This window comes from Lissotriton helveticus, chromosome 7 (genome assembly GCF_964261635.1).
Source record: "Lissotriton helveticus chromosome 7, aLisHel1.1, whole genome shotgun sequence".
Lineage (NCBI taxonomy): Eukaryota > Metazoa > Chordata > Amphibia > Caudata > Salamandridae > Lissotriton > Lissotriton helveticus.
In genome coordinates, this window is record NC_136068.1 from 1262361447 (window position 1) to 1262383333 (window position 21887).

A 21887-nucleotide genomic window follows, 5' to 3' on the forward strand; every position below is an offset into this window, starting at 1 on the left:
TAGAAGTTCAGCAGCAAGAACTCTAGGCCTCGGGTTCCCCCCCTTCCCCTCCCTTCCCCGCCTCCCTCCCGCCCCCCCTCCCTGTCCATCCATTCAAAGCGTGTAAAAGGAAAACTAAAGTGTGGTGCGACAGCCTACAGTCACCAGAGTGGGGATGCATGCTACACCTCGGTTCGGATCTGTCGCTTGCGCGGCTTAGTTTGAGGTTCTTCAATCGGGGTGTCTGCTAGGCGTAGTAAGCGCAGATATCGGGGACAGCTTAGTTCCCTGAATTCTCCTGTAAGCAGAGTCAAAAACGGCCGCCATAGCGCAGCTAACTCTTCTCCCCGTCCTGCCTTCGCCAGCGATAATTTCTCCATCCCTAGTATCGTCCACAATGTATGTCGCCAGCCGGAGTGTGGTGGGGGCTGAGTAGTCCTCCAGTGTGCCACAATGTTCTGGACAGCTGCCCCTAACGCTATTGCAATAAGCCGCCCCCTCTTAGACTTTAGGGGATACATCAGTGCGTTGGGAAGCCCGAGCAGGATATAGGCTGGGAATCTGGGGAGTTGAGTGTCTAAGTGGGAGTCTATGTCATCCAGTATTGTGTTCCAGTAGGGTTGCAGGCGGTCGCAACTCCACAACAAGTGTTCCAGCGTGCCAAGCTTCCCGCAGTCCCTCCAGCAGCGGTCACTTATGCGGGAGTGCCAATGGTGTAAGCGTTCTGGTGTATGGTACCAATAGGTGGCCACCTTGGTCTGAGTGTCAGTGAGACCGGTGTGATAGGCCGAGTGTCTGGCCCTATAGTATATGCCATCCCATTCTTTATGTGTGAGCTGTCTCCCCAGGTCTCTCTCTCATCTGACCCTCCCTGCGTTGCATGTGTATTTGTTGGTGAGAAGGAGTTGTTTGTATAAGTCTGAAATCAGTTTCTTATCTGAGGTGCGCGTCAACAACCATTTTTCGTACGGGGTGAGAAGGCGTTGGGCACCGGGTCTGACCGTCGGCTGTAGGGCCCAGTGTCTAGCTTGTAAGTAGGGCAAGCGATCCGTTTCCGGTATGTCATAGTCCTCCCTCACTTTCTGAAAGGGAAGGATACCGTTTAGGTCAAACAGGTGCCCCAGAGCTCTGCATGGTGTGCGTCTCCATGCCGCAAACGCTTTGGGGTCCATGCCCGGGGGAAAATCGGGGTTATCGAAGAGTGGGGTCATCGGGGAGGAGAACGAAGTAAGGTCATGTTTGACTGCCACTTTGTCCCACACCTCCAGGACCGTGCTTGTGATGTGTGACGCGTATAGGTTGGGCGGCCTATGGCAACGAGGTAAGAACGGGATACCCTGGAGAGGTCTGGCCACCACCGCCTGGTCTTGAAAGAGCCAGTTCTTGCCAGATTCTAGTTGGTGCCATTCCACCAGTGTGCGGAGTTGTGTCGCTTGATAGTATAGGGTAAGGTCAGGCACTCCGACTTCGCCGTGTTCGGGGGGGAGAATAGCGATCGCATGCTTGAAGCGCGGGCGACGGCCGTTCCAGATGAAGCGTGCCAGGTCAGACTGCGCCCGCTGGAGCCAACCCAGTGGGTGGCATAGTGGGAGGGTCTGGAACACATACAGGAATTGCAGCAGCAGGGTCATCTTGACCGCGGCGATCCTTCCCATCCAGGAGAGCGAGTGCCGCTTCCATCTCCTGAGTTCGTCATTGAGGCGGGAGCGAAGCTTGTTATAGTTGGCGTCTGCGGTCGCCTGTATGGTCGGGGCTAGTAGGACGCCTAAGTATGGGATCAAAGAATCGGACCATGTCAGGTCGAACTCACCCTTGGCTTCGGCGAGTACCTCTGCCGATAGAGACAAGCTCAGGGCCTCTGATTTCTCTATGTTGATTTTAAAGCCAGAGGCGGATGCGAAGGTGTGGAGTTCAATAAAGAGGGCTCTGAGTGATTGCATCGGTTCCGTCAGGGAGAGCAGAATGTCATCCGCATATAAGCTAATCTTGTGTACATTTCCCCCGAATTTGATCCCTTTAATGAGGTCATGCTGCCTAATCCTTTGCGCCAACGGCTCCATGTAGAGTGTAAATAGGATTGGGGAAAGAGGACACCCCTGTCTGGTACCTCTGCCTATTGGAAAGCGCGGGGAGGTGTGCCCATTGACCCGAACGGAAGCGTTGGGCTGGCGATAGCAATTAAATATGCGGTTGCAGATAGTTTCCCCTATACCGAAAAGCTGCAGCACCTGTTCTAGGTAGGGCCAGTGTACCCTATCGAAGGCCTTCTCTGCGTCGATGGTAAGCAGCATGCAATCTGGCCTCGTTCGGGAACCTGCCTCTATAAGATGCAAGACTCGTTTGGTGTTGTCGCTGGTCTGGCGTTAGGGGATAAAACCCGCCTGGTCCGGTTCCACTAACTGCTGAATATAAGATGCTAATCTATTCGCCAGAATCCCAGTATAGAGCTTAAGATCAATATTTAAAAGGGAGATCGGCCTGCAAGAGCTACATCGGGTGTGGTCTCGGCCTGGTTTAGGTATCACTGTTATCGCCGCTTCCAACAGGTCAGCAGGAATTGCCCCCGGTTGGTCGAAAGTGTTGAAGAGGTCTCGTAGTATCGGAGCCACCTGGTGGCAGAAGGTTTTGTAGAAGGCCGCTGAGTAGCCATCAGGGCCGGGCGATTTCCCCAGTTTGAGGTGGGATATCGCCGATATCACTTCGTCCAGCCCGATAGGCCTATCGAGGAACTCAGTCTGCGCCCCAGTTAGGGACGGAAGGGTCACACTCTCTAGATACTTTTGCCCTGCTCGTACATCTAGTGTGTCTGCTGCGTAGAGGTTGGCATAGAAGTCTCCAAACGCTGCGGCGATGGCCGCATCGTCCATGATGTGTTCATCACTACTGGACCTAATAGTGCGAATGCCCTGTCTTTGGCGCTGCTCACGGAGCTTGCTTGCTAACAGCCTCCCGCACCGGTCTCCCCCTGTGTAATAGGCATGTCGAAGGCGTATGGCGGCGTATTCCGCCACATCTTGGTTTAGGGCTGCTAGCATTTTCCTCTCCGTGCATAGTTGACGCCAGGCCCGAGCCGCTCCTGTGCGCTGGTGCATCTGCTCCAGTTCCGTGAAACGTTGGGTTATTTCTGCTCTTTTCAGAGCACGTTCTCTGTTGTTAGCCGAGGCTATAGAGATAAATTCTCCCCGTAAGACTGCCTTGAGCGCAGCCCATTGGGTAGCCCTTGTAGTGTCTGTATTGGCGTTATGGGTGAGAAATTGGGTGATGGCGGCCCCAATACGTTCCACGATGGCGGGATTCTGGATCAGAGTTTCCAGCAGGCGCCAGTGCCGTTGCAGGCCGGGTGTGCTCGGAAAGAGGAAAGCGGCCAGCATGGGAGAGTGATCTGACAACGAGGTCGGGAGGATGCCTACATCCTGAGCGCGGAGGGCTAGTTGCGACGAGCAGAGAAAATAGTCAAGTCTCGCGTAAGACTTACGTGCAGCCGAGTAATAGGTGTACGCTGTGGTTTGTGGGTATAGGTGCTTCCATAGGTCAGCTAGGCCTAGATCTGCGATGTGGGCGTGACCTGCCTCAGAGAGTGCCCCCACTTGCCCATATTGTTGGTTAGAGCAATCTGTTGTGTTGTGGAATACTAAGTTGAGATCCCCGCCCAAGAGTAGGTGTGGATGTGTGTTGGATGTGGCTGCCTCTAGTGCGGCGTGGAGGAATTTCTCCTGCCCCTCGTTGGGTGCGTAGATGGACCCCACTAAGAGTGTGTGCCCCCCGACCATGAAGCTATGTACCAGCAATCTGCCCTTAAGCTCTGCCTCCCTTTGAAGGACCCGTCCCTGGAAGGATTTGGACACTAAGATCGTGACCCCTGCCACTTTCTTAGTCGCTGAGGAGAAGAACTGTAGGGGGAAGGACCTAGATTTAAGGCGGTGATGGTCTTTGGGTAGCAAATGAGTTTCCTGCAACAGGCATATGTCAGCAGCAGTGCTCTCCAAGAGGGAGAGTATCGCCCAGCGCTTATTTGGGCTGTTGAGCCCCCTTACATTGAGGGAGAGAATTTTCAGTGGACGGGACATCTGAGGCATGTAGTCGGGACTGCGCTGCGCAGCGTTGTCTGAATGGCGATGAACAAAACTTCAAAAAAAAGGACGTTGGACAGGGAGGGCCCCCTCCCCCCACCCTCTCAAACCCTCCCTAACCCCAACCACAGAGCCCCCCAAGAACACCCCTGGCCCCAACTCGCCTCCCCCCTCCCGTACCCCAACATGAAAATCCTGTAGGCAAACCATAGTCCCGGCCCTGGTGTAACGCAGTTCAGGTCCGTGGAAAGTCATTGTGGTGGGGAACATGGCAATGCCAGCCCCTCTTTCGGCTCCCCGCCCCTCCCCCTGACAGATCAAGGCGTGAAGGCCATCCCGCTTCCGTTAGGCGATTCAGGCAGGAGCAGTGGTATCCTTGACCACCTCCTGGACGGCAGCTGCGCGCTCCTGTGTGCTCGTCGTGGGGTCCGGTTTAAGGTGTGTCTTGGGTTGGCGCCGTCGCCGGACTCGCCTCTAACCATCATTGGAGTGCTGTGCTTGCCTCTCCTGTGACCCGTGCTGCGAGGATTCCTCCGATTCCTCGTCTTCCGGCAAGTCATGTTCAAAAGAGCACATGTGTCGCTGAGAGAGCGAAGTTGGTGTAATTGCCCCTGCCATTTGAAGATAATGCGAAATGGGTGGCCCCATGAGTACGGCACCCCCTTGTCACGCAGGAACGACGTGACCACTTTGAAATCGCCTCTTTTGCAGCGTGATGGCCGATAGGTCGTGGAAAAGGGCGATGGAGTCGCCCCTGAACTGCAGCGGTTGTTTCTGTCGGGCCACCTGTAAAATCCGCTCTTTCAGGGGAAAATCCGGAAGGTATACTAGAACGCCCAGCGGTGGGGCCGGCGCCCGTCTTGCCAGGCCCACCCTGTGCGCACGATCAATGAGAACGATAAAGTCAGCCGTCTCACCCAGTATGTCCCTAAAAAGGTCCTGTAAGTAACAGGTGATGCTGTTCCCCTCTGCCCCACGTGGCACATTCCTGACCCGAATGTTGTTCCTCCGGGAACGGTTCTCTAGGTCTTCCGCATGTGCCTGCAGGTCCAGCTGTTGCTCCTGTAGTCGCAGGACTTCCTGTTGAAGGTGAACCAGCTCCTCACTGCGGGCATGGCCGGCATCCTCCACCGCAGCCACTTGTTCTCCCAGTCCGTCTACGTCTCTGCGGATTTCCCGCTGCTCCCCAGCTATGTCTTGCTTCAGGGCTTGAAAATCGTCCCGAAGGGTATTGAAGAGGGATTCTAGGAAGGTCCTTGTGATGGGTGCATCGCGTTCCTCTTGCTGCAACGTGGTGGTGTCGGTCGGGGTGGGGGGGCCACCTGCGTTTTCCCACCCTTGGGAGAGTTCTTGCTGAGCATGTCCGTTATAGTGCGGTTGGCCCTGCGTCCCGCGTTGGCCATGTCGCTCCGGAGATAGAGATCTCTGGGAGAGCAGGGTTTGAGTCAACCTCGTCAGGGCTGGTGTCTTCGGGGTGGCCGTGGTTCACTTGGGGGCTTTAGAGGTCCGGGTGTGCTGTCTACCAGCTAAGTACTCCAGGGGCGAGGAGGATGGAAGCGCCACGGGGCAGGCCCGATCTCGGCGCCCGGCGCGGCAGGCCGTTGCGTGTTGTCCCCCTGGGCGGAGCACTAGCAGATGGGTCGCCGGCACCCCTGTGCGTGGGAGTGCAGCAGCGTATGATGTGGCATATCGCCCCTTGAGGACGTGACTGCGGGCCGTCCCCGGCGTGTCTCTGTAGTAGGCCCAGTGCAGGAGGCCCAAAGCCAGGGCCTCAGGTGAATGCTTCCCGGAATGGGCAGGGGCGCCGGGGGCGCAGTCTCCTCCCCCGTCGGTGGCGGCGGCAGATCACCAGGGGCAGAGTCCCCGCTCCAGATCGCCCCCGCGGCACCCAGTCGGCCCCAGGCGGTAAGGCCAGTGACTGCACCTCCAGACGGGTGGGTCGGTGCCCCACCGAGGCACTGGCGTGTACCTCACGCGTGTCCGTGTAGGCCGTCAGGAAGTGGAGGGTGGTAGCATGGAGGTCCGGGTGCCGGGGGCGGCCCGCCGGCGGGGGTCAGCTCGGGGCGGCGAGCTCCGGGCAGGGAATCAGGCACGCAAGGGTCAGAATGACAGCTGGGGCCTCCCCTGGCTACGGCCGCCTCATGTGTTGCGAGGCCCTTCTGCTCCCCCCGCCGCGCCGATCAGCTCTCGGTCCAGTCAGGCCCTGCGCCTGGGGCTCGATTATGCCCCCGAGTCTCCCATTCACGCCCCTCTGCGCCACTCCTCACCTCCGGCCTTCTGGTCACTGCAGCTCCGGATCACGGAGTGTCTGGGCACGCCCCGCTGCAGGTCTCCTCCACCTCGCCTCGTCCGCTCCCAGGGAGGCACCGACGCCTCCCGCCGGTTTCACACCGTAGCCCGGTCTGTCTCCGCAGCAGTCTGGGCTGGCCTTTGCCCCTCCGGCCTTCAGGACGCCCGCTCTACATCCAAGGGAGCGTCGCGTCTCACAGGGCTGGTGTCCACTCTCGTCGCGGTGTCCCGGGAGGGGGTCCACAGGGCCCCAGCGCAGACGCCGGCACAGAGTCTCCGCAGGCCTGGAAGCCGGGGCCTCGAGTTTCGCGACCTCCGGCCGGCTCTCCCTCCCTCCGCCGGCTGGGTCGTGGCGGTGGCAGTCGGTGCTTCGGGGTTCACTCCCGGCCTGGGGTCGCGGGCAACTGGGCTCCCCCGTCGACACCACAGGTATCAGGACGCTCCCTCGGCGTCTCAGGCAGCAGCCACGGGTCGGTGCTAGGCCGGCGACCACGCCAGGGCAGCTGCCATCTTAGGGACCGCGGCCGCGGGGCTTCTCGTCTGCCGGGTCTCCCCGAGGGTCGTGCAGGCCCGGCAGCAGCGCCGGTGTTGCAGTCCACCGCAGCGGTCAGTTGGCGACCGGCATATGCAACGGTTTGGGAAGGTTTAGCTGTGTCAAAATGCTTCAGACGGGGATCGGGACAGGGAGCCACAGAGACCCGCGTCCGATCAGGTCGCCATCTTGACCACGCCCCAGCATTGCTTATTTTATATACCAGGGACTCCCATCTCGACGACGGGGAATGATTCAAGCATGTGGAAATATGAAAGTTCCAATACTGAAGTAACAGTAGTTACACTGAGAGTGATAGGTGAGAATGACACCTTCAAGTGCATTCACTAACATTTCCCCGAGGAGAAGGTGGCACTAAAGACTTAACAACGTATATTCCGAAAGGAGTTACACAATCACCTGTAGTGGAGGACTGTGCTATTACATGTGGTGTATCTGTGTGTGGCAACCAGGTGCTTAGCTATGCCAGAAGTCTCCTTTGACTTGATAAACTGTTAAGGGAAAAAGTTATCTCTGCATGCAAAGTCACCTTTACTGATTTCTTGTATTTCAATTATTATGGCTTTTTAATTTAGGTTCCACATCTTTAAAAGTAAACCCACTTTATTATGTGTGACCAGTGGTCAAACTGTTAAAGGTCTTAATGTCTCCTAAAAAGGCCTTACTGAGACCTATGAAAAGACATGCACAACAGATCACAGGCCCTCCATGACACCTCTTCCACTCTCCATCTGTGTTTATTAACTTTCTCGAATTTCTTTCATAGGGTGTATTTATCACTTAAGTTGGTTGCTACACATACCAGAGTGTATGATACACACATCCTCACCTGCCTCCAGTTGAATAGTTCTTGGTTTTCGCACATGAATGAGGGGCTCTGGATATCCCCGCTCCTTCTGAGTTAAAGTTACAGTCAAGCCACTGAGTTCATCTCCTATGTGTTTAGGTTGGTTCCAGAACTCACTTCCAGCTCGATAGCCCTATGAGGAGAATAGAAAAATAACTACAACATATTTGCCTATCAAAAGACATTTATCCAACACACTTTTCAGCAGAGACTTTTTTCCATTTAACATAGACGTCACTTTGTTAATTTTTTAGCCTGGCACATTGCTCTGCCCAATATCTACAAAACATTTGACCTCTTCATCATTTCGCAAGAAACTGCTTTATTGGACAAGTCACCAGATATGCCTTTCCGTTCTAGGACTCAAAAAGTATATAACTTAAACCAGCATCACAGTCGATATTTTGAGCCATTCAAGAGCTCACTAGTCATGCTGCATCACACAACAGCTCCCCTAACAAGCATTGGTAAATGCATTAGGATACAACTGTAACAAGCAATACTTCACTTGAAAAACTGCGTGCACTACGTGTGTATGTTCTGAAAAGCTTAATCAACTGTCAACCATATCAGAAGAGGGGGAGGAGCCAAGCTCGCGACCGTGATGGCCGCGTTGTAGCTCGGCTCCGTCAAACCTTCCTGCCTGAACTGTCTATCCTGCACCTTATCCTGCCCCGAGAAGTCTTATTTGCTGGACTATGGACTTATGACGTTTTGCTGGCACTCACCGTCTGCTCCGGATGTTCTTAAGTGCCGCGGATCCTGAGCTGCGCCCTTGTTCGCTTCGTGGCCTCCGGGGCGGGCAGGCCTGGTACTCGTCTGCGGCGCCCAGGTGGGGCGGAGCGCCGGGGCCGACCCCTTGGTGGAGGAGCGGGGTCGGCAGGAGCGGCCATTGTGCGGTTGGACCGGTGGCGACTGACCGGGCCTGGTCTGGCTGTCTGGGGACCTGGTGGTGGAGTGCTGCCTTTCACGGACGGGGGTTGACCGAATGGGCGACTCGTCTCCCCTTTGTTCTCCTGTCCGGCCATCTTGAAACCCTCCGCCCGGTCTCGGCGGGCGGCGCCCGTGGGTCGGTGGCGCCGGCTGCCTCAATATTCTGGTGGCCTGCCTTTTTGCCCTGAGGGTTCCATTGCTTGTCGCCGGCTGGTTCCCATCGAGCTCTGTTGGTGGCCGGATTGGGGTCGGAGATTGCCGCGGCCGCGCCGGGCTGCAAAGATGGCGGCCCACACCCTGCATCTACGCCCATTTGGGGACGGCGACATTGGCTCGCCGCACGGCACGTTTGCTGAATACCGTAAAGGTGAGCCTACAGTTGGCGACGTTTTCGCCGCCTTGTGTTCCTGGCGTGCTTCCATGACTGTGCCTGTCGATGGGCTGGATGGTAGCCTTTGTTCCCGGCTCGTTGGGCCGTCCCCTGCGTGTATGGCTTCGCCGCTTCAGGGTGCTGCGGTGCCTTTCCTGGAAATTGAAAATACTAAGGCCACCGCTTGTTTGGACGTTCAGATGCCTGCTGCCTGGTATTGTCAAGAGTTCTTCCCAGTGGTGGATGCATTGGAGAGCCTCCAGCCGAGATCCGTCCGGATCGGTCTCGCCGGGTCCCACGGTGATTTTTTGCCTCGGCCTGCCGAGCGGATATCCTGTAACTGTTTCACCGGGACAATTTTTTCCCCTTGGTCTGCGGAGCTGCGCCTGAGTTGCCTGCTGCTGTTGCTGTCCTTTTTTACTCATCCGGTCCGAAGCCGTTATAACTTGTGTAGTAGCTCGACGTTTGGAATCCCTGTTTTTCACCTCTGCCCACTCATGTTCGGGTTCTTTGTGCACTCTGTGCCTATGGCACTGGACAGACGAGGACAGGGTTGAGATGACCTTGCACCGCCGGACTATTACTTTGTGGCGTGACCGGATGACCGCCTTGCGGCTCTACATGTATGATTGCTTCCTCTTCATATTCCTGGTACCTGTTTATTGTTTTGCAATGACTTTCTCTTCTCGTGGGCTTTGAATGTGCTCGGACGGGGGAGTTGGGGGCTGATAGTTTTGATTATGTGTCTCCTCTCCCGATAGTTTTTTCCTTCCTTTCCCTTTCCTCTCTTTTTGCCTATATGGTTTCTTCCTTACTTTTTGACTCTTCTATATTTCGGGTTTCCGGTTAGGGCGACAGGCACGCTGCTGGGGGGGTAGGCCGTAGCCTTCCGCAGGGGTGCAGGGTGGGGTGGGTGGGGGGGGGTCTGTCTTTTTGTTTTTCTTTTGTTCTTGGTTCTATGGCTCTTGTGTATTCTTTTTCTGGGCGCTGCGTCTGCATGTAGGCCTCCTGGGGTGTATTTTGCTAGCGTGGGCACACGGCCTCCCTGATACCGATGTTCATTGCGCATCCATTACTCCTGTTTCCTTTGGCTCCGTGGGCTGCCCCTTTTTCGTGTGCTTTATTTGCCATGGGGCATTTACTGTGGGGCCGCATCCTCTTTCCCCGTTTTTTCAACCCTTTTTTCTGATGCTCTTTTCCCCTTTTTCCCCTTCCTTCTCTCTTTCCCTGGGTCGATGTAGCGGATGGCTTCGTATTGCAATCCTGACTTCCTTTCTATGTATTGATGCGTATTCTTGTGGTAACGGGTGGGCGTTGGGCAGTGGATGGTATTGTTTGCTGATGTGGGACTCATGTTTTGCCCTTGCTATGATGTAGCTGTTCCTTTTTTGAAACTCGCTGTGTTTTGTTCCACTGCCTGTTGATGACCCGCCACGGACTTTTGGACTTTAATAACTGCAATGTTCCTGCTCCTCACCCTATTATATTATAAAATTAACCTTCACTTTTCCTTCTCACTGTGGTTTCCTTGTGGCTATTTGCTTTGCTTTGTTGCATCTGTTATATCGGAGACCTGCTGGAGTTTCTTTCCTGGCCTATGTGCTAATACAGTGTGGTGGCCGGCCCGATGGGTTGTAGGCCCGTATTTGTCAGCTATATCTGCACAATAAAGGTTTTCATAAAAAAAATTTAAAAAAAAACCAATATCAGTAGATTGCCGAACAAGAAACTAGAAACGAAACACATTTTTGCTCAATCATTTTTCTTATTGTATGAAAATCACAATTTGTACAGAGAATGCAAGAAAACTGAATTGTTTTTCTATCTTATTTTGGCATATACATATGTCAAATCATGATGCATTATCCAATATTCTAGATAACAATGCTTCTGATTCACAAACAGTTATGAGAAGCCCAATGCATTTCGGGACTCCATGTCCCTTCTTCAGTGGTCACTGCAATATAAACAAAATGATGTACAAATAAATACTGAGAATGTCAGTGATCAAACAATTCACACATGATAATGCTACCAGAACTGGGAGACACCAGTTATGCACTGCAGCAAGGTTGTAGTGACCACACCATGTTTTGTGCTGAAGCAAAGAAAAAAATGAAGCTGTGAACAGTGAACAGAGAAAGAGTTGCCAAAAATAGCAGGATTGGAGTGAAACTAGAAAACAGACTGAAGAATAACCATGCCACAAGGTACCACAAGCGTAAGAAAGGTAACAACTGGCAGAGAAATAACCTACTTGGCACGTAAATGTAGTGATGGGAAGATAAGCATATGCTTTATGTCTCAAGCATAGAACCGCTTTTGCTGAAATAAAAACACAACAGCTCTAAGTTTAAGTCTCCATAACCAATGGATATGCCCCGTAGATTAAAGGAACTACCCGAAAGAGTCCACTCAAAAACGTGCCTGCAACCTGAACCGACAAGAAATATGAAAGGTGAAGTCCTGAGCGGTAAGAACAATAGTTACTTACCTGTAAACAGGTGGTTCTCCAGTATTGGTGTCTTTCATAGATTCACATGCCTGAATCATTCCCCGTCGTCGGAGTGGGAGTCCCACGGTATATATAAAAGCAATAAATGCCATAAAACTTATAGCAAATATCAGAGATACCAAACCAGGAAGTAAAGTAGCACCAGCTACAGTAGAAAAAACTTCCACATTAGTGACTATCCTAGTCGTTATGTATTAGTCCAAACTGCGGCCAATCAGGCGACAGCACCCACCAGAATGTCCTCCCCAGAGGCTCAGGCTCTCAGATTTTCTCGCACGGGAGTGAAACCCTAAAATGCCTGAGTGAGTCTCTGGGGGGAGGCGGGCGGGTTGCATGTGAATCTATGAAAGACACCAATACTGGAGAACCACCTGTTTACAGGTAAGTAACTATTGTTCTTCTCCAGTATTAGGGGTGTCTTTCATAGATTCACATGCCTGAATCAGAATAGTAAGCAGTACTCCTAACATAAGGCTCGTAGACGTCAGAGTATCAAATGCAGATATATATACATATATATATATAACAGAATACCAGTTATACCATAAGCATCGAATCTGAAAGAACGTCTAAAGAGCATATAGGAGGAGGAGGAAACAGAGGCTCACCTTATTTGAAAAGATAACGCAGCACTGCTCTTCCAACCGAAGCATCTGCGTCGTCTGTTGAATCTAGACAGTAGTATCTAGTAAAGGTGTGCCTGCTAGACCATGTAGCAGCTCTGCAGATCTGTCGAAGAGGCACACCAGCAAAAAGGGCAGTGGAAGAGCTAACCGCCCTTGTAGAATGTGCTCTAGGCAAGGCCTGTAAGGGTCTACCAGCCTGCTGATGACAAAGTCCAATTGTAGAGGAGACCCATCTAGCAATGGTCTGTTTTGAAACTGCACAGCCTGGTGTTGCCGCCCATAAGCCACGAACAGCTGGTCTGTCTTGCGGATGGTAGAGGTTCTTGATAGGTAAAACTTGAGGCACCTCTTAATATCCAACGAATGCAGTGATCGTTCAGCCGGAGACTGTGGGGTTGGAAAGAATGTCTTGAGAACAACCGGCTCATTCAGATGAAAATCCAAAGGCACTTTTGGCATGTACGTTGGATTAGTACGTAGTACTACCGAGTCAGTGGTAAATTGGATGAAAGGCGATTTAGATGTGAATGCCTGAATATCGCTAACCCTTCTAACAGATGTTAAAGCTAGTAACAATGACACTTTCCATGTTACAAATTTCAGGTCCACCTTATGGATCGGCTCGAAAGGGTGACGCATGAGCTGAGTTAGTACGACATTCAGATGCCATGTAGGAGGAGGTTTCCGCACCGGCGGAAACATACGAAACAATCCTTTGAAGAATTGCTGTATAATCCGCACAGAGTTATCGTGAACTGTATGAAAAGGCTAAAGAATCGATAAGACCTGAACCTAACTGACTCTAATAGAGGAATGTCAAAGCCAATAAAAAAGAAAATGACACCTTTCTAAGTCATCTTAGATCATCACTGAGGATAGGTTCAAAGGATAGCACATGAACTGCGCTATGACCACATTGAGATGTCTCGATGGTAATGGACGAACTGGCGTAGAAAAAACATTCTGAAAATTCCTTTGAAGGATTGATTTATATTTTTGAAGAATAAAAAGATGTGGTCCCATCTCGTCGGCATCTGGAGCTGCTGCCAGTAAAAAACTAGTAGAGTTGCATGAGGCAATCCTAGTAAAAGGATGAAGTACAACCGAACAATATCAGATACCGCAAAAAACATTTCCATTTGAGACCTTGTCCCTGTTATGGCTAACACTTCCTTGCAAACCGCAGGGATGTTTAGATGGGCGAACCAAAGGTAATCAGGCCGCTGGCCTCAAAAATGGCTGTTCCGGGTGATAAACCTGGCCGCTCTGGAAGAAAAATAGATCCGGAGGTGGACACGACCGAATTGATTCGCACTCCGACTGGCAAAAAGAGAAACTCAGTAAACCAGTCTTGGTGAAGCCATCAGGGGTAAAGAGGAACCCTCAACACCACTCTATCTTGTTCTTCCGCAGAACTTTGAGACCCAAAGGTATCGGTGGAAAATGGAAGCAGATTGAGATCAGTTGGACGACAAACGCATATCCCTGTAAATCCTTGTGGGGATGCCAACTTGAAAAGAACCAGTATGTGCTGTTCCTCTTGGTCGCGAAAAGACCAGATCTGGATGCACCCCTCTGCCGAAATTTGAATCCACCGTCCGTAGAAGAAAACTCACTCGAGAGTGGAAATTGTCGTCCTGCTGAGAGTGCCTGCCAGACTGTTTCTTGTACCAGGAACATGCAATCGCCAGAAAGTTGAGTGTGCGTTGTATCGCTCATGCCCATAGATCACAGGCTTCCTGAGGCAACAAAGCTGATCTAGCCCCTTGTGTGTAGTGACATAGTGCATACCAGTTGTATTGTCTATGCTCCACAGTACAGTTGTCTCCTTGAAAGTATTGCGTAACAAAATTGGAGGACAAGGAATAAGGCTCTTCGCTCAGCAGAGTGATGTACCAAGCCCCTTATATGAGGGCTCCATTTCCCGTAGACCTTCAGCCCCTAAAAGAGTGCTCCCCAATTCCCGAGGGATGCGTCTATGGTGATTGCGCAATGTAAAACTTTTTGAAGGAAAAAACACACCTTGTGTACAAATTTCTGTCTTGGATTCACCCAAGAAAAAACCTCTCGCATCGAGGAGTGATTGTAATGAGATCCTCAGATGAATCAGAGACCTGAAACCACTGCTTATGCAGTTGCTTTAGCAGCTTTATCCTGTGCAGAAGGACACCAACAGAATGCAGGTGGAGGTCATGGCCAGTTGAAATTTCGAGAATCTAATGAAATAGGCTGTAATGTACGTAAAAGAAACAGCAAGAAAGAGCTGCAGGCTTCTCATTCGCAAGAGACAAAACACCCTTGCTGGATTTGCATTGATTGTTGTTCCTAGAAAATCCTGTGTCGTAACTAGGAATACTTAGGACTTGACATGGTATATTGATAAAAACCAGGCATTGAAACAGTGACTGCAAAGTCTGGAAGCACTGGATTGCTTATTAAGAAGAGTGATCCTTCTTAAATAAACTTGTCTCAGAAATGATGAATGCGTATGTATTGCAGACACAGATAGGCTGCCAGAATCTAGATAAGAATCACGTGGAGTGGACCGAGAGTCCTAAAAAGATAGGCCTGTGATAGAAAATGATTATAACTTAGAGGAAAGAGCAGCCACGTCCCGTGCTGTGGAAGGATTGGCACCTGAACCTTGACACTCTGGAGGTCGAGTGCACTTGTCAGGTCCTCTGGCAGTAACATTTGAAAAACCTTTTGAGGTACAACATTTGAAAATGTTTGCGCAGAGATGACAAAAATCCGGCGCTACATTTCTGACCAGCTAGTTGATGAGGAACTGAGAGGAAAAAACCTAACTCCTTATTAGATTCAGAACCACTCCGACGGTCCCTGATGTATCCATAAGTCAATTTCAGAATGGCTCACGTAGATGAGGTGAATGCGGTCACTATGAAGGCGTAGCAGAAAAGAAATAGCCAAATTCTAGAGCATGCCCTTATGGCATCACAATTAGAATTCCCCACAGATAAATGGCATCGGTGACCAAATTAAATCCCAGAGATATTCCACCCTTATCCCACTTGGAATGGACTAAGGGTGGGCTCTAAAGTAAGTCGTAGTTTCCTGGAAAAACGACTTCCTGTATACGATTTAGAGTCGAATAATACAGTTGTATACCAGATACTGGGTGGAACTTCTTGGAATAAAATGTGAAAACTGTCTTCGGGCACCACGAAAGGGTTGATCCCCGTACTGTAGAGAACCGAAGGCGCGGTATTGTCTGGCCAATATGATGGCCCAGAAGTAACATCTATAAAAAGGTACGGCTATTATCTCAGTTTGAACTTGTGGGCGAGGAACCAAGGGTTCTTCCAACCCTAACTTCGCAACACAATACTGCAAAACTTGGGGATGCAATGTGCACTGCACGTTGTCTTGTTGACGATGATCTCCTTCCATTCTTTTTGTTAAAAATTCAAGAAGCGTCAGTTTAGGGGTATTCATGGATACGCACATTCTGTGCCCCTATGTCAAAATTGATCGTGTCCAGAGAGCTAAAAGATTGCCAGAGAGCCACCAGCGCCGATCTTTGGCTTAAGCAGAGCTCAAAATCTCTGCCAATCTAAAATTAAAAGAGAAAAAACCTTCCGCCTCTATCCTGGTGACAAGGGCTTGACGAAAGCGCATCACCGTTCCTTACATGAGGAGGGTAAATCCGTCAAAATCCGCCGGAGGATAGAATAATAAAGATTCATGCAAGATCTCGTCAAAGGACAGGACATGGCATCCCAAAGAAACCAAGGCTAAGAGTCTGGCTAAGTCTTAAGCCATTCCAAGAAAATATGGCGTCGAGTAAAAAGACATCACTCCATCCGGAGGATCTTGCTGAAAGGAGGCTACGACTAATAAGTAGGCTAAAGGAACACTGTACATAAACCCCAATTGAATCAAGCGTCGACGAACCTAACCATGGACTGGGTACAGCATCAGAGAGGTCAACCAAAACGTGACCCTCAGTGTCCGCATAGGAAAACTGTTGCAGACTTAAACTACTATGGATGTGACCGCTGACGCTGTCAGTCTACAAACCCTCCGTAGACGTACTACTTGTTGTCCACGAAACTGATCCTTAACTTGGCCAACATTCAACAATAAAACTCACCATCACTGAGGATGTTTGATGAACAGAGCATTTTGTCGACTTAGAATGTCGCCGACGAGCCTGCTATTGACTAAGCTGAACTGTCGTCAATGGGCCAACTGTTTACGGACCTAAAGCCTGCGGGCCAACTGCCGATGTGCCCACTGTTAATGGCCCCAACTGCACTGTTTATAGGTCCACTGTTGACAGCCAAGAGATGCTGGGTGCCAATGGCCAACTGCCGATGGACCACATGTCAGAAGGGCCACTGTCAGTGGCCCACTGGAATTGAGCCAACCGTCGCCAAAGCCTTCAGTTGACTATTTCAGCTGAATAGGCTCTCGAACGTCGACGAGACTCTTCACCGTCGACGAGGCACCTCACCGTCGACGAGACTTCACCGTCGACGAGGCACCTCACCGTCGACGAGGCATCTCACCGTCGACGAGGCTCCTCACCGTCGACGATTGCTCTTCACCGTCGACGAATGCTCTTCAGCGTCGACGAGGGACACCCTGCACCGTCAACGAGGCCCGTCGTCGACGAAGCCCCCTCGCCGTCGACGATGCTTCCCGTCGTCGATGCCACCATCACGGTCGACGAGGCTTGTCGTCGACGAGGCTAAACTCGTCGTCGACGAGGCTCACCATCGACGAGGCAAAATTGCATTCGGTTATGAGGCTGTTTGTCGACGAAGCTCCTTGTCGGTTGCGCAGCTCCCTGCGACTTACAACCAGTGCATACGAGGGCACTGTCAACAGGATCCTGTAGCCCTGTGACACCGTAGAGCACCAGTGACGGCAGATATTGTCGTCGTAGAATACAAAGAGCGTCTTGTCAACCAGCTGGCACGTTCTCAGAAGAAAAGTGCGCAGAACGAGTCTAAACGCCTGAGAGTAAATCTCGTGGGCGTAGATGTGGGAGGCAGACTCAGAGTAGGTCAAAGACCCTTTACTTTTGAAGCAACCTCAGCTGGTGAAGTAAAGCCAAAAACATCACTGCAACATAAAGGCGCCAAATAAATAAAGAAAATTCTCCCACATCAGAAGGGGGGTAGCCAAATCACAAGAACATCCCCTTCTCATCCTACCATGTCAGCGACAGGCAGAGAAAATGATCCATATATTCGTGAAGATAACCGGAAACGGTCTCAGCTTTCCACAAGTGACACAGGGTCAACAAACAGACTTCATGTAAGAAGACATCACAAAATGTAATATAAATGAAGTAAATGAAGAAACTGAGCAGAGCTCAGGGAGACTCCCTTCACACGACGTGCGGTAAAAAATCTGAGAGCCTGAGCCTCTGGGGAGGACATTCTGGTGGGTGCTGTCGCCTGATTGGCCGCAGTTTGGACTAATACATAACGACTAGGATAGTCACTAATGTGGAAGTTTTTTCTACTGTAGCTGGTGCTACTTTACTTCCTGGTTTGGTATCTCTGATATTTGCTATAAGTTTTATGGCATTTATTGCTTTTATATATACCGTGAGACTCCCACTCCGACGACGGGGAATGATTCAGGCATGTGAATCTATGAAAGACACCCCTAATACTGGAGAATGAAAGTTACCTGGGGTTTACTGATCCATGGGAAACCATCTGTCAAAAATGCAGCAATGAGGTTAAAAGACATAACGCTCAAGAGTGCTGAAAGCAGAGTAAAAGAAAAGAAGCCGCTCACCAAAAGTTTCAGCATGGGTCCAAATTGATGGTATTCGAGAGGAGAATGGCGTTCAAAGACGCCTTCACCATTTTAAATGGAACCGACAACGCGTCCGTAGGGGACGTGTGAACAACATAAAGAACGAACTACATACAAGAAATGGCTGTGTACAAGAAAAGCTGCCACCATCTTACTGCAGTTTTAAAAACAGAAGGAACGTATGAGGATGAACAAAACGTCAAGGACAGGGTAAACTGCCTGCTGCTGATACCTTAGTAAAAAGGGCTGAAAGCGCCAATGATACAAGCATCTCAAAAGGGATACAAAAATTCCCACAAAGTGCATAAGAAACAACAAAGGGGCAAACATCTTAGAACCAAAACCAGCATAGTGTAAGAAATAAGTGCAAGGAAATAAAGGATGGTGAAGATAGTCCAAGTGACAAGAAATGTGAAAAAAGTGAAAAAAAGAACCACGTGACTTTTGCCATGAAGTGTAACATATGTACACATGAAATATTGACAAGTTCTTCTGACTAAGATGTCAATACGTACATGCAAAGTACATGTAACTCGTGACAAAATATACAAGTAAAAAAAAAATGCTGGCATGAACACAACCTTATGACTGAATAAATGCATAAATACAACATGCAAATGCAACAACATTTGGTAGATAACCAGCCTTTAGTGTAAACCATTACTGTGTGCCTGTCTATATGTACATAGAATAAGCTTTACACTGTAAATGTGACTGGGATTTCAATGAGATATGAATGTGCCTGTTCCATGAAACGCCAAATAAAAGAAATGTTATCGGGCAATAGAAAAAAGGTTGAGATGTAGGTGTGCCTCTTCTATGAATGCAAAATTTACAAAAAACTGCTTAAATCCAATTTGTCATTCAAGCCAAACAGCATCATTGTGTTCAGTTTCCTAATCCAAAATATTTCTCGTTGTGAGAGTTTTTTGCTGTGATTAGTTCCTTCCTTCATCTGGAGCATTTCCAGAATTTGAAACCGGACTTGTGTGATGTTATCGTTTTGCTCCATCCAGTGTACCACCAGGTTGGAATTAGTGTTTTTGTTTCTGATCATGCTTTTGTGTTCACCAATGCGTATTTTAATTTTTATTCCGTTTTTCTAATGTATAACTGACCGCATGGACATTTAATACAATAAATGACGTTGGTTGTGTTACTGTCTGAAGAGTGATATAAGGTGATCTTTGTTCCTGTCCTTGGATGCATGATGAAATTCTGTTGCATGACGTTGTTGCAGTGTGTACAATTACTGCATTTCTTCGTGCCTGTATGTTGAATGTTACTGGATGGGCTTTTTTTTGCTAAGAGTTCTTTGAGATTTTGGCTTCTTGTGTAAGCGAATAGTGGCGGAAGATTAAATGATGTCCCAAAGTCCGGTTCTTGGCTTAATAATTAGCATCTTTTTAAGATTATTTTTTTGATACTCTTCGATTTAGTGGAAAATTTCGAAACAAACACTGGCCGTTTATTAAGCATTTTTTGTTTGGTCATCAGGAGAGTGCTTCGGTCAATGCTTTAAATGCGGTCTGCCGCTCGTTGAATGATTGCGCAGGGTGTCTCCCGTTCCTGAAATCTGGTTTTAATCCTGGTAAATTCTTGATTCAATTTGTGTGAAGTAGATGATATTCTTTTAGAACGGATCATATGGGAATAAGGTAAATTCTGTATCAGTTTAGGAGAGTGAAAACTTTGGAATAGTAAAGTGTTGTTACGGTCGGTCGGTTTAATGAATACACTGGTGTGAATGGTGGAATTCAATTTTTCCACTAAGACATCCAAAAATGGTAAAAGTGTTGAACTGATGTTGAATGTGAATTGGATCCGAATATTGTGAGTGTTCAATATTTGTATTTGTTCTTTAAGAGATTTTTCAGTGCTAGACCAGATCAAAAATATATCGTCAATGTAGCAACAGTATGTGATGAGGTGTTCGTTCCAAACTGAGTTTTCAAAAATGAATTTTTCTTCAAGTGCAGCCATAAAGATGTTTGCGTATGTGGGCGCCTCCCAAAACCCATGGATGTACCGCTGATTTGGAAAAAAAAGTCCTCGTTATAGTGAAAATAACTGTGTTGAAGACAGAATTGTAATAACTCCATGAGAAAAACTTTGGGCGTACGTAAATCAGGTTGGTTAAGTAACGCCCATTCTACAGCTTCAAGGCCCTCTTGCAGGGGGATGGAGGTGTATAATGATTTCACTCACACAATAGAGGGGAGAGGGTCAAACAGCTACTCTACCACCCCGAGCCCTCTAGAGTCAACATAATACACACGTGAAGAGGTGGAGAGGACAAAACCACAAATAATGAAGACCCCCAATATTTCATCAACCCGTCCCGCAATATCAGAATCAAGGGTATAAATGGCCACCGATGGGGTATCCTCCTCAACCAGCTTTTCACAATACTAATTTTGAGGACCCTAGATTCCAGGCACCACATTTTCAATCCACACTGTTCCAAAACTTACAGGGACCTTTTTTAGGGAGGGGTTGAGGCAGAGGAAAGGGCAAGCAGAAAGGCCAGCAGCGGGTCATGTGGGACAACCAGGACCAGGAGATAACACCGCAAGTGACCAGGAGTATGGCCACGAGCAACATTCCCGGGACCAGCGGAGCCCATCCCTAGTGGTCAATTTATCATCTATGACCCTGTCTCCAACCCATGAACAACTACTGAATAAGGGACTTGGTTTTGTACCTACTAATCGGCTAGACTTGTTTCAGCTGCGACAAGACCTTGCAGTATTCTTCCGCAATCTACGTCATAAGGTCTTTTTCCAAGACAAAGAACTTGACCCACATCGAGGAGATACCCCTTTTCGGCCTAAATCTACATTCACCCCCCAACTCTCACTGCTTCCTCCTGTAGTGTAGTTCCTATCATCCCAATAGGCTCTGCGCATTGGAATAATACCTACAGCAGTAAAGGCCTAGACCAGACGTTAACTAGGTCTACTACTGTCGATACTAGACTTAAAGTTTTGGGTTTGCCAGCTTAGCTCAGAGTTCACTAGAAACTTTCTCGAATGTTCAAGGAGGACTTAACTTCCCTGATTAGACAAGAAGGGATTTAGTTTCTGACAACCATAGAACATGACAACTTTGCTCTCCCCTAATCAAGAGTATATCTCGAGAGTCGTGTGAACAAAAGGCAATTTATTTTACTCAGTCAGTACGTGCATTCTTAGTCTCATCAGATTGTAGAGAAAAGGAAGAGACGGGCGTGTTCAATAAAAAGGTGTTATTTATTGATCAGTCTCTTTTCTCATACAAGAGAAATGGATCGATATTATTGCAATACTTATAGTTAAGTAAAGTGCATACATTAAAAGCAGCAGTATAAAATAATACTGTAAAAACATTGATATGGTTTCTAAGCCATAAGATGTTTAAAATGAATAAAATATATTACATACACATATACATTTGACTAAACGTACTCAACTGGTGTTTCTAGATACGCCTACCCCGTGTACCTGACCTAAGCCTAATGCGTGGGCGGGAATAGATAGTTACAGTTTAAGTTAAGTTTGTTTTTGCCAAGTGAATAACTAAAGAATTCTCTGTGAGGGGTTATTCAGTTCTGTACCTGGAATCTAGGTTGAATGAAGGATGGTATCTCTCGTCTCTGGTCTCGATATTCCAGGCTGCCTGCGAGGGCTACCCAGAAACGCCGGTGCTGGATTTCTCGGCAGGAGAAAGCAGCTTCTCTCAGCGCGTCAGAAAGGCGGGGCTGCGCCAGCGGGGTCTGCTCTGCTCTTCGCTTCGGCAAATATGGCTGCTCCGTCTCGTCACCACGCGTGTGTTTGCATAGGGCAATATCGGTAATATTTATACCTTTAAGGTGCCGAGATTGACGTAAGGATGGACATAGATACGTCAATAAGGATGTCATACGAC

At 49.3% G+C, this 21887-nt stretch overlaps 1 protein-coding gene across 3 annotated transcripts in view; it reads right to left on the minus strand.

Annotated features, from left to right (window-relative positions):
- The window catches only part of MYCBPAP (MYCBP associated protein), a 1019029-nt gene that overhangs the window by 693082 nt on the left and 304060 nt on the right, over positions 1-21887 (minus strand). For all 3 annotated transcript variants that reach the window (XM_078654453.1, XM_078654451.1, XM_078654452.1), the window contains one exon: positions 7721-7871. In XM_078654453.1, coding sequence (XP_078510579.1) covers positions 7721-7871 — 151 coding nt within the window. The remainder of the gene's footprint in view (positions 1-7720; positions 7872-21887) is intronic.